This window comes from Narcine bancroftii, chromosome 8 (genome assembly GCF_036971445.1).
Source record: "Narcine bancroftii isolate sNarBan1 chromosome 8, sNarBan1.hap1, whole genome shotgun sequence".
NCBI classification, from domain to species: Eukaryota; Metazoa; Chordata; class Chondrichthyes; order Torpediniformes; family Narcinidae; genus Narcine; species Narcine bancroftii.
Genome location: NC_091476.1, coordinates 15,250,606 through 15,263,745, shown reverse-complemented (window position 1 = coordinate 15,263,745; position 13,140 = coordinate 15,250,606). Strand labels below are relative to the sequence as shown.

The 13,140-nt window shown below is 35.0% G+C and overlaps 1 protein-coding gene across 5 annotated transcripts in view; it reads left to right on the top strand.

Moving 5' to 3' along the window:
• LOC138740383 (rho guanine nucleotide exchange factor 9) overlaps positions 1-3,683 on the top strand; it is a 311,246-nt gene extending 307,563 nt beyond the window's left edge. For all 5 annotated transcript variants that reach the window (XM_069892952.1, XM_069892951.1, XM_069892950.1 and 2 more), the window contains one exon: positions 658-3,683. In XM_069892952.1, coding sequence (XP_069749053.1) covers positions 658-839 — 182 coding nt within the window. In that variant the 3' untranslated portion in view covers positions 840-3,683. The remainder of the gene's footprint in view (positions 1-657) is intronic.
• The last annotated feature ends 9,457 nt before the right edge of the window (positions 3,684-13,140 follow it).

Below are 13,140 nucleotides of genomic sequence, written 5' to 3'. Positions count from 1 at the left end.
TCTGATGGTTAATGATGAAACACGAGAATGGCTGCCAAGAAAATAAGGTCAATATATTGGCCCCAAGTGGGAAATGACGCATCTCTGCAATGGAAGATGATGCCTTTGGTAATCTTTAAGGATAAGGTCAAATATATTGTATGAATAGATTGAACTCTGCTGTGGTTTTCTCAAAATGGTTCATTTGACCCACTCTCTCACATTTACTGAACTTAGTGCTTAGGATACAACAAAAACAAATTAACAGTAATAGTCTTGTGTAATTTGGAACTGCAACTTGGGTATTAAAAGGCCCAAATGAGCTCTGATTGAGAATCCATTGCTGAGAATATCTGTGAACATTCTGGTAGAAAATAGGGGGACGGCACTAATTTCAATAAAGAAATTCAGTGGATGAGGCCCCATTCTGTCATTCAGTATTGACGAAGGGGTCTGTCCTGAAATGATGACAATTCTTCGTCTCCAACTGATTCTTCAGCAGATTGTTTTTTTGCTACAGATTCCAGCATCTGCAGTCTCCAGTGAGTCTTCTGACAAATACAACACTTATTTGAAGTTAACTCATTAACATTATTGTTGCAGTGTACAGTCACTCTTTTCAGAGAATTCAATTGATCACGTAACAATGTCTAATGACATTTTGTTCTTCCATTTCAGGAGTGAACTACACAAGGTCATTACCTCCCTCATACCCAGCACCTCCTGATCCTCTTCATCAGAGGAACTTCATGCTCACTGATGGCATACCTCAGGGGTCAATGTATGAACTAACGGAGCCTAAACGTAGTCAGTCTCCCTTCTGGCAGAACTTCAGTAGGTTAACACCATTTAAAAAGTAACTGGTCATATTGTTTTGGGAGAACCTGGCCCTTGACATTTATCCTTGGCAGTTAAGAACAAAGTGTGGACCAATAAACTGTGTTTGGATCATGGATCTAAATGATTTAAACATCGCTGACACCTTCCCTGCTGAGCATTGGTTCAAATCAACATTTTATCTAATTATTTCTTAATGTGATTCAACTGTTCTTAATAGTCAATGACAACCGAAAGTCAGAAAGAAAAAAACTGAAATTCAGATTCAGCCTTCATTGCATTACATGATTTGTGATTATGTGGATCTAGATTGGCTCCTTAGTGCGCTGTATTGCAGCTGTATTCACATAGGCACGCACACAGACACAAACAGATGGACACACATACACTCACACATGCACATTCACACACACATCTTGCTTCTGTTGTTCTAAAGGCTTATTACATATATACTGGAGTGTGACTGTTTAATTGCTTGATCAGTTTTCATAAACTACCTTAATGACTGATACCATAACAATGCTTTTGATTATTTAATTTATAACCATGTGCTGATATGATATGTTGTACTGAACGAACACTACAATCTCTAATTGAAGAGTTTAGGAATAACTCACAAAATTCTTACTAGTTTCTATGGAGTTTGTACTTATTCAAAAGGAAGAATTAATTGACAGGGCCTTTTGTCCTTTGTTGGTTCCAGTCCAACAAAATCTTTCAACAGAATGGATATATAAATATAATTTTTTGACCAGAGAATCAATTGCTTAGCATAACATCCTTTGTTATGTTTTTGTTCATGTTTGTTACATTCTTGCACTTTAACATTTAATCAGGCTTAATAATTAATCCACTTGTATTTTAACTCTTGACATTTGAGTTGGAAGGCATAATGTGCCACCAACAAGTCTTTGTTCTCGTCAGTTAATAGTTTCTTCACCTTGTGCATCCTTGAACATTTACCAAACCTGCCATAGCAACACCATTAATCACCTGATCCCATGTGGTTTCTCTACAATATCTCTGAACTACTTTAACTGAAATGTTTGCAATTCAGTGGTTATGTGGATTGAACAGTGCACAACACAAGAGATTACAAACCAGGTGATGGAGGAACCATTACAAATTAAGAAATTAAGTTATCTCTAAATGTCGTCCTCCAAAAATGTTTTGTGCCACAAGTGATGTGAACATTTGTTTTGTGATGTGCTAAAATGTCACTATTTTGCATTTTCAATGCATATGATGAAATCATACAGAACATTACAAACGATAAATTAGCCAATCTTTTGAAATAATAATGGACATTTTTATAGAACTACAGAGCTGCTTTTCCAATAATCATAACTAGATATTATTTTCTATCAATCTAAATAATTAAATATTTATTAAACTAGTGCCAAAAAACTGTAGAAGCAAATTCAACAAACAGAAAACTTGTTTGTATTTGACTCAGTGCACAAGCACTTAGCTGCCAGCTGACAAATAATTCTGTGCTGTTGCTATTTAAAGGCAATTGGTGCCCTTAACAAACACAGTTAGTCCTGGTTAATCAAAAATATATTTCTCATCTGAAGTAACAGTCCTTAAGGGATATGTTATTGCAATCCATTCAAGGAGTTTAGTGGCTTGCTTTTATTTTACTTCATTGTATGGGTTGTGGTCTCTATCCAATCATATTCAAGCTCTTTGCTCAGGTAAATTCATGCATGATGTGACCTATAAAATAGTGACTGACTGGTATATAGTCTGGTTTTATGTGTTTCTTAGTATCTTCTTCTACTAACGAGGGTAACAAGCAGTGCCAAATTATTAGCTGGATTGTATGGATTACAATTAATTGACACGATAACAAACACCAGCATTGTCTATGATTTGAATGGAGGTTGGCGGCTAAATACCCATCTGAGGCTCACCAGATCTTATCAGTGATATTTCTGTATCCTACACAGTCAAGTGATTGCATAGGATGACCAGGATAAGGCTTACATATTTACATTTAAGATACCTTTCCTTATCACTAGAATAGGAGTTTCTCAGGGGAATATTGGTTAAAAAGCTAATGTTGTTAACTCGTACTCTTTGCAATAAGTAATTAAAATATCAAGAAGACCAGAGTGGATCTCAATTAAAGATCTTAACTGAGTACAGCATCATTTCAGGTCTGAAATGACCTCCAACTCAATGTTCTCAGTTTCTGACTTAAATGACTGACAGGAACCTAATGTGGTCCCTCAATATAGGGACAGGGGAATGCTATCCACTGATAGGAAAATGTCTCCATCACTTAATGGAAGAGGAGGGAATAAATTGTATGGGAAGAGAGTATCAAAAGTAGAATAGTAGGTATTACTACATTAGATTTAGATATTTTTTGCCAAATGCAATCAGCTTGCAATGAATGAGGAACCTTCAGGCATAACCTGTAGGCCCCTTGCCAAGGGTTGAGGTACATCCATGTCTAGTGTGTGAAATAATGATCTGATACAAGATGCCAGTTTTAATTCTTGGTCTGTGTCAAATGTTGTAGATCTGGGTCACCAGATGGAAGCCCACAAACTGAATTCAGCAGCCAAAGGCCAAGAAAGCTCTAAAAATGCTCGTCTGGGGTTCTCACTCCCAATCACTGTCCAGTGGGCTGCAAAGGCAATGATATAGTAAGCGCAGTTTGATCTGCAGATACACGTCTAATCTTATATATGAGAAATTGAGATTTTTTTAGTCAGATGGCAGTATATTGCTGGAAACACAAGCTATCAACAATAATGGGAGGAACCAAGTAAGGATTTTTTTTCAACAATGAGGATTTTTGATATTTGACTGGATATGAAAATAAATGAGATTATGGTTTCTGTATCTTGTTGTTTTTTTTTACCTCACCACAATGTCACCATTCATCTAAAATGAGTATTTGTGAGATGAAGTTAAAAAAGAATCCTGATTTTAAAAAATTGTCTCAAGGCAAAGTATTAATAGCTTGTAAGCATTGTAACTAATTCCAGACTGAATCAGTTTATTTACCAGTCTCTCACTAATTTTGCTTTATTGCATTACCCAATGGATCAAAATTATGCCACAAAATTGAGTGGAGCAGTTATTAATTTTCTATTGTATCCTTCAGTTGCCTTTGAAAAAGTCCACAATTTTACTTGCTATTGTTTTAACATTGTTATCTGGTCTGTGTAATCAGAATTGTAAAAAAAAAATTCAAATGAACTTACTTGGGGAGTTGCTCTGTTTTCTGGTTCATGTGAAGCTAAATGAAGCTGCCAAGTTCTGTTGTTTAATTCAGCCATTCTCAACTTTTATTTTTGACTATGGCCCCCTTAGAACTTTGCTCAAAGTTTATGGGCCTCCTTCCCTATGAAGCAATCAAATTGAGTTGGTTTCTTCCCCTCTCCCATCAACTATGTAAAAATATATTTTACGATTTCAGTCTGCAGTTCCCCTTTAAATGTGCTCTGGCCTCCAGGAGGGGCCATGTAGCCATGTTGAGAGTGGCTGGTAATCTATAGTTTCATATGTGAAATGTCTTATCATTGAAGATGTGACATTATTATTTCAATGTGGCAATGCAACACTATTTCAAATTAATTCTGAGAACGGCAATGCACATCAAGATAAACTGTCTGTGCACGTGCTGAGTCTTAAGGTGCACAATTTGGGTAGGTTGGAAGATTTTAAAGGTTTGTTCAGCATTTAAAGAAATGTGGGAAGAGTTGTTCATCGACGATTGAAAAACACAAGCATAAGTGTTATCATTGAATGGAAAAAATGGTAAGATACAGATGAATACTGTTTTCATGGGGCAGGAATATTTTAAAAAAATCCCACAATGTAAATGTTAATTATTCCATCTCGGAAAATTGATGCTTCAGTTATGAACTCGTGTCTTTCGACCCAAAATTACAAAGTAACAGGCACTGGATTTGTAAATGGCATCCAACTATTCAAGTGTTTTAAAGGAAGTCTCCTTGCCCTGCGATTTAAACAGCAATGTTCAATTACAAAAAATATGGCCTTAACAGCCTCTACTGTATTGAGTAGAAAACTTGTTATTGATGTGGAATTCCACATATATCTTGTACAATTTAGAAATGTGGTTCTCAGCACCATAATTACATGCCATGGAACAGCTGCTCAAGTGAGTGACAAGACAGTCCTGTTCAAGCCAGATGTGTAGCATTCATTCGTGTGAATTCTTTTAATAGGTAGTTTGATGGAGGCACAGGCTGTAAAATATCAGCATTTGCTCAGAATTTCATTTCTAGAGATGTAGATATTAGTTTTAACAGAATTATTTGATGAACTCATGCTGTTTATGTTATAAAATTACTGTTTGGAATTTGAAAAGCAATGCATGCATGATGCCCGTGGAAGTAATGCATGATCTCACTGCTGTTTTTGCAACACATGATCACTTTTAGGGAATGATATATCACCTGTCAATAAAATCTTAAGTGCAAATCCTGACCTTATTACAGCATGGTAAAATATAAATGAATCAATACCATGTTAGATTCTACTTGCTAAAATCTTAGATAAGCTTATAATTCCTTTGTGAGTCCTACAGTGGAGAGTACGACGATTTTGTCAGATGGAGATCTTGCCTATTATCTTCAGCAGACTAAAACTAAGATATTCAATTCCCTCGAGAGAAGTGGCTAGTATCTAAGAGTAAGTATCACAGATGTGTTTTGTCAGATTTTAGAAATTAATAGTCAGAAATGAACAGTATCATTCATGAAAAGAATCCCTTCCTGAATAAGGATTTATCCCTGTTTTACTCAAGGGCATAAAATAAAAGGGATATAGCCCCATAACACACATTTATCTCAAAATTACTGTAATTTGCCAGTGAGTATAGGTAATACCTTCTAGTTTACATTAGTGACCCACACTATATCTGGAACTTCAGTACAGGTAGCTTTAATTTACTTAACACTAAATCAGCACACTTTCAAATTGTGTGACTCTCAGCTGAATTTTAAAGGTGATTCAAGTAATAACAAGTATAAATAGATAAATCAAATCACATTTTAAGTAATAAATATGTTCACAAAAGATCCCTTTGCTGTTTTATTAAAAATTATCCCACAGTTAATGCTTTTGTTAAAACAGTAATTAAAAATATTGTGTGAATGTGTTCACAAGATCTTTAAAAATATTATAATTTAGTTTCAGCTACTCTATTACAATTGTGATACTTGGCAAATACATCATTAATCACAAATTTCCTCCATAGTAGCTTAAATGTGTATATCCTTACTCTTTATAATCCAAGATTCCTTAAAACAAAATTATATTTTCTCTATACTAGAGTTATGACAAGTATTTAAAAGAAATGAAATAATTAGTTATAATAATTAAATATAGAGCATAGTATGAGAGGAAGAGCCGAATGGATAAACTCTAATAAAAGGACTATAATAATATTTCTCTAATAGCTCAGTATCTGAAAGCATTTCTCATTATACCAAGGCCCATAGACTAGAAGGTCCTAGAATTTATTGTTCCTCTTAATTGGGAGATAATTTGAATACTACAGTTACCCTTGGCAACCTGTGATTTCACTGGGCCAAACACAGTTGGGAGTGTCAGTTAGCATGGTAAATCCGGGGTTGGATCAGCTAAGGCAGGCAGGAAATGAGAGTGATCATCAAGGCCAATTAATCTGCTGACTTCCACTGCCAAATTTAGCATATAGTCATGGAGTTTTACAGGCCCTTCAGCTCAACTTATCCATGTTGACTATTGTTTACGTAGATGAGTCTCATTAGCATACATTTGGCTCATATCCCTCTAAACCTTTCCTCCCCATGTATCTGCCTAAATGTGTTTTGACCTACCTCTACCTTTTCATGTGAAAACCTATTCCATATTCTCCCATCCTCTTTTAAATCTTTCCCCATACACCTTAAATCTGCATATGCTCACTAGTTTTAGACTCGGAAAATACAATAACTATTTATCTTATTAATGTCCCTCATGATTTTATGTACCTCTACAAGGTCCCGCCTTAGTCTCCTGCACTCCAGTGAGAAAAGTCTCTATCTTGCATCTCCATATAATTCAAGCCCACCAATCCTGGTAACATTCTTGTGAATCTTTTCTGCAACCTTTCCATCTTAATAAAATATTTCTTGTAGCTGGGTAACTGGAACGATATTGTAAGTGCGGTCTCACCAATGTCTTGTACAGTTGTAACAAGATGTCCCAGCTCTCATACCAATGCAGAAAGGGTGTTAACTGTGTTCTTCACCATCCTGTCAAAATATGTTGAACTCTCATGAAACTATGTACTCTGTTTCTCAGTTTTTCTATTCTATAACAGTCTCCGGGATCCTACCATTCACTGTGTAAGTTCTGACCTAGTTTAACCTACTAAAGTATAACACCTCACACTTCTCCATTAAATTTCATCTGCCATTGCATGGTCCACTTTCCACTTAATCTAGATCAGTGATTCTCAACTTTTTTTTCCCCACTCATATACCATACCATGGACCCAGCACTGATTCCTGCAGCATACCAATCTGAGATATCAGCCTCCACTACCACCCTCTGGCTCCTACCATCAAGCCAATTCTGTATTGACCCTATTTCCAAATGATCTAACCTTTTGAACGAGCCTACTATGCAGGACCTTGACCAAAGCCTTGCTAAAGTCCATGTAAGCAATGGTTACCAGTCTTCCCTCATCAAACATTTTAGTCACCTCTTCAAAGAACACAACTGAATTTGTGAGAAACAATTTCTCACATGCAAACCAATCACTCTCAATCACTTCTTGCCCTTCCAAATGCACATAGATTCTGTCCCTCACTCTCTCCTTCAGTCACATTCTCAAGAATGACATTAAGCTCACCATCTTGTAGTTCTCTGGCTTGTCCTTGCATATCACAGCTGGGAGTTTTGAGACTTTATCACAAGGTCTAATTACATTAAATTTAAACTGCATAATTATTAATTCCAGTGTATAGATTTGGGCAGATATGTGGAGAATTTCAGCGCTGATATTGGCATGCAAATATTTTGTCTGTATAAGTTTCCATTAATTAAAATGTAATAATTGAACTTTAACATCACTGTTTCTTTTTTATAGCTACATTCTACCTTTCCTAATAGTATGGAAATAATATTCAACATTTTCTTAGCAAAGTGACTCTCACTGTAAATTCTTAGCTATTTTCAAGAGTGTTTAGGAAACTTTTCAACAGTTAATTATGTGATTGAGATCATATGTTAGATATCTACATCCAACAATAAGAATGTATGAAGTTGATGAATTCTGTAGTATTTAGCTTCTAGGAAAGCCTTCAGCAAAAAGCCCAGAAAGTGATTATGTTAATCAGGGAACTGAGGGATTGGTAATGGGGTGGATCAGATACTTCATCTACTTCCATTTCTTCCATTTCATCTGTTTAAAGCTGACATTTTCTTCAGGAATGGAGTTTTCTACTGCCTATTGGCTATAGAGGTCTATGTAAAATTAATTTGTCAATCTTTGGCTCATTTCTATTATGTACAGCACAACACCCTCTCTAAATGACACAAACATCCAGGTACAAAAAATGGAAAAGTATTGCTGTCACACAATGGAGGCTATTTAGAACTGTGCTGTTTTGTTAGGGAGATTGGAATGAACATTCAATTATTAAGCATTTAATCAGATTGCAGCTGACCAGAGAATACTGAGTTGAGACATACTGAATTGGATTAAGAAAACTGGAATATTTAATATTCCCAATTCTCTTGGATGATTTTGAAGCAGTAAGTTTTCACTGAATAGAGTTAGGAGTCAGTTTAGTTCATTCTTGTAGGTGTTGGATTGAGGTAAAGTTAATTGGAATGCCTTATTAAACATGTTCACAGCCCACCAAAAGTGGGCATGATGCAAATTGGCTGACCTTTAATTGGTTTCCTACATTCAGAGAAGTACAAGGACTAGGCATGCTCAGGGAATAGAGTGGTCCTGGAGCTGATAGTGACCAAATACTCCTTTTGTGATCCAGAAGAATATTGTGTTTCTTGAAACCACAGAGAAGTAAGTAACTTGGTTTAGATGGACTTTTAACAGGCCTAAAAACATAACTCAAGCCAGAGTTCAAACTGCAGGCGAAGTTTGATGTTACAGTATAAGTCCAAAAGTCTAGATTCCAGAAATCCAGACTGCCTGAGAATCTGGACTCTTAAACTTTTTAAATTTAGCAGGCTTTTGTCTGTGTGTGTGTGTGTGTGTGTGTGTGTGTGTGTGTGTGTGTGTGTGTGTGTGTGTGTGTGTGTGTGTGTGTGTGTGTGTGTGTGTGTGTGTGTGTGTGTGTGTGTGTGTGTACACATGCATCAGTGGCACAGATGCCCAGCAGCCACAAGTGACCATGTTTATACAGGTAATCTTATCACAAAGAAATTCAAATTCATTTGTATACTGTATTTTTTCTTTTACAATGTTAATTTTTAAACATAATTTCAGCATTACATGCTCTATTTTTGTAGTGAAAAAATATTTGTTTACATTTTTGTCAAGAGTTGATTTTATTTTTCTTTTAAACTGCTCATTTTGATAAATGAAGCATGCTGTATTTGCTAATGAATAAACTATCAAGATTTACCTGTTTATCTCTTCTTTATTCCTCCTTAAATTTGAATTTTAAAAGTGCTGCCCAAGAATTCTAAAAATCTGGATGGACCCAATCTCTGAGCTGTCCCGATTTAAGGACTTTTACTGTTTCAATCTGCCTAATTTTAGGAACTATGAACTTTTGCTTTTGTCTAGAAGTGGCTATTAAACTTAGGAATGATGAGCTCAGTATTGGACCTGGATAGATATTTTACTACTTTATTCAAATCCTTTCTCAATCTGTTTTACAAGGTAGAAATAACCAAAATTCCCTCTTCTAAAAGATTTGTTAATTGAATTGCTCAAACAAAAGTAGTGGTTACTATAAAATGATTCTATATTTATATAATTTTATATAATCTGCATTAAAATATTAATACATTGAAGTTTAACTGTATTGGATATATTCTTGTATCCTGTCATGACCTTGTCATGATTGCAAATAGTTTACTGAATTTGTAGGCATAAAAGTTTAAAAAAAAAAAAAAATGAAATGACAACATCTCATCGCAGAATAGTGGATGTTAAGTTTCCAATATTACTTGTGTAGCTCAGCCCAGTGTGAATTCTAACTGGACTCCAGATTTAATGCATGTGCAATGGTCAACTTTTGGCAGTAATAGAATTTATTTCTATGATTATATAATTAGATACAAATCAAGCTAAACTCACAATTTTGCTTTAAGTGCTGGGGCAAATAATACATGATGGTGACCTGAATTTCTTCACGCATCATTAAATTCTGTCAGAGGTGTCTTAAAGCTTGCAATGTAAATACAAATCCAGCTAAATTCTCAACTCTGCATTTGAAATACAACCAATTACTTTAATCTTTGTTGGATATATAAAAGTAAAATATCTGGCTCTTCTCATCCAAACTATTCATTAGGGTAAATTTAAAGAATTATAATTCAATCTACTATGAAAGAGCATCGATTAACAGAACAAAATAAGAAATGTAAATATAATTTAGTCCTTTGCTGACTGACATGGCCTGCTTATCATAATTTTAATTAAAGTGTATAGCAGATGAGCTCCACAGAAACTATTTTCTTCCTGAATTGGTATCAAGTACTATGACTTGCTTGGAATGGAATAATTCTTTTTTTTTATCAGTGCAAGAACATTTTGAATTGTGTTTAAATCCAATGTGCTCACTTGGGTGATGTTCCAGTTGACTGTTCTGGTAAATGACCACAATCTTTTGAACACCACTCTCAAGATTTAGTGCATTTGTTTTAATGCAGCATACTCACTGACAAGGTGAAGCCTCTGGAAAACAAAATAAGATACTTCAGTTGAAAAGGAAAATATGCCTGTGTTTTTAATTATGGTAAAAATAGATAGATACAATTGATGAGTCAGGTGCTGTATGTTAAGATTAGTAACAAACTCAACACCAACATTTGCATTGTTTGGTTTCATCAGATATCAATATATGATGGGTGTTAAAATATTTACCAGACTTAAAGTTAAAAAGATCATGTCAAAGAAGATAAATGTCTAATAGTGACAGAAATTGCTCACATAATCATTGCACTAATAGGTTCTTATTGCATTTAGTGCCTCTCAAAGAAGTTTTTTGAAAAGGTTTGAGTAGCCTTGGGCCAATCCTAAACTAAATACGTATGTTTAAAAATACTGAAGCTGACATGTAAGAACTGATTTTCCAGGCTGTTGTCTTCTGTGACAAACCACATCATGAGTTCACTGCTGCAATTTCCTGAAGTCTGCAACTAATAGCTGTGCCACCCTCCTCTGCCATTCACCTAACATAACCACACATCAACTGCTGTCTAAACGAACTCTAGACAGATCCCCCCTCCTCTGCATTGTTTCAAATAAATGTAAGCTTGGTGCTGTAATGTTGGAAAAGAGAAAAAAATGTTCTTTCTATTTTGTTTATCAAATTTAAACATAAAAATTTTTGTAACTTTTGTGAATGTTTGTCATGTTGTTCTACATGCATTAAAACTGTCTTGGAATTTAAAAAAAAGTATCAGCTGATTTCCAAAGGTTATTTTTCCTAAAGCTTTATGAATGTTTGTCATTTGTGTTCTGCAAACCAACTCTTTGAACCTTCTCTAAGTTGAACAATTGCAATTCTGACCAGAATGGGTGTTCATGGTCCACAGTGTGAGATTAGGCAGGTGTAAAAACAGTTGAATAATAGCAGCAGAATCATCTTTTCAATTAATTTTAAAAATTTAGACATACTGCATGGTTACAGGCCATTTGGCCCATGAGCCCCTGCCACCCAGATTACACCCCATTTAACCAACACCCCAAGTACATTTTGAATGGTCGGTAGGAAACTGGAGCCCCCAGAGAAAACCCATGCAGACATGGGGAGACTTACAAACTCCTTATAGACCCCAGTCTGGTCCTGATTGCTGGGCTGTGCAGGTGTTGTGCTAAACACTATGCCAACCATTTTAAAACTGTTATTGCCAAATGCGCTGCCATTTAAAAAATTTGATATCTCTTATTTAGTCCCCTTCCATAAAGATTTCTTAAAATTTTGAAATGAATAATGAGAATAAATTCAAATTTTTATTGTCTCATTGGTTTCTAATGGAGCTATACTGTCACTATAACTGGGAGCAGAAGATCCCAGCTATGAGCTGAGTAAATTCAGACAATTCTTTAGGGGTTATTTCAATTATTAACCTGGCTGAAAAGTATGTGGATCGATGTTGGGTGAAGATCATAGCATTAACGATCCCTTGAGATGAATCCCTTATTAAGTTGTCATAACGTACCAGAAGGAATGAATCATTACCCAACAAGATTCAGGCTTTCAATGAAGACAAGGAAAGCTAGTAATTGGGTCTTTCACTTGATGAGTTTGAGGTACTGGATAGGATTTGATATTGAAAAACTACAAGTATTTGCACATCAACAAGATTATTAAAGAATTAGAAGGTCTTTAAACCAGCTCAAGTAATAATTTTTCTATTTCAAGAATGTAGGGAGAAAAATGTACAAACTGAAGGCTACAGTTTGTATGTAGGATTAAAAATAATGTTGCATATGTGACAGATGCAAGATGGCAAAAGGAGATTTAAATCTTAAATCTGATATTGTCTTTCAATGTATTGAGGGATATTTCAGAGCAGTTAGTGAAATAATCCTAAGCCTCCCAATATTTTTTCATCTGATAAAACCTGGTTTATGTTTTACAATATTGCAGCTTGCTTTTCATCTTTTACTTTTCTGGATAAATAGAAATGGACTTCCTTTAACTTTCTTGGATTTGAAGATTTTAGTTTCTTTTTTTATTTTAAAGCCATGTATGTATATTATAATATTTGTGGCTGAATAATATTTTGTTATAGTTTTTGTACATAATATACAATATACACAATAAATCCTTTCAGCTACTTAGTGTATTGTATATACCTTTGCCCACAAACATTAATCTTAGTTTGGATTTAGTTTGCTGGCTTGGTAATTTATTTCAAAGGCATTTCCTGGTAAATGGTAGGTTCTGTAATTTAAAAAAAATTCTTCTCTCCTTTTGCTGTCTCACCAACTCCCTTCCTCATTTGGATACGCTGAATCAATCTTTCCTTTAGCCAGAGAACTTGTTGCCATTTTGCAGTTTGTTGCTCATTACTTCTCATTCATCGGCACATTTGTGGCAAAATGTTCAAGTCCAAAGTGACCTGGAGTTCAGATAAGTGTGGGAATACACTCCTTTT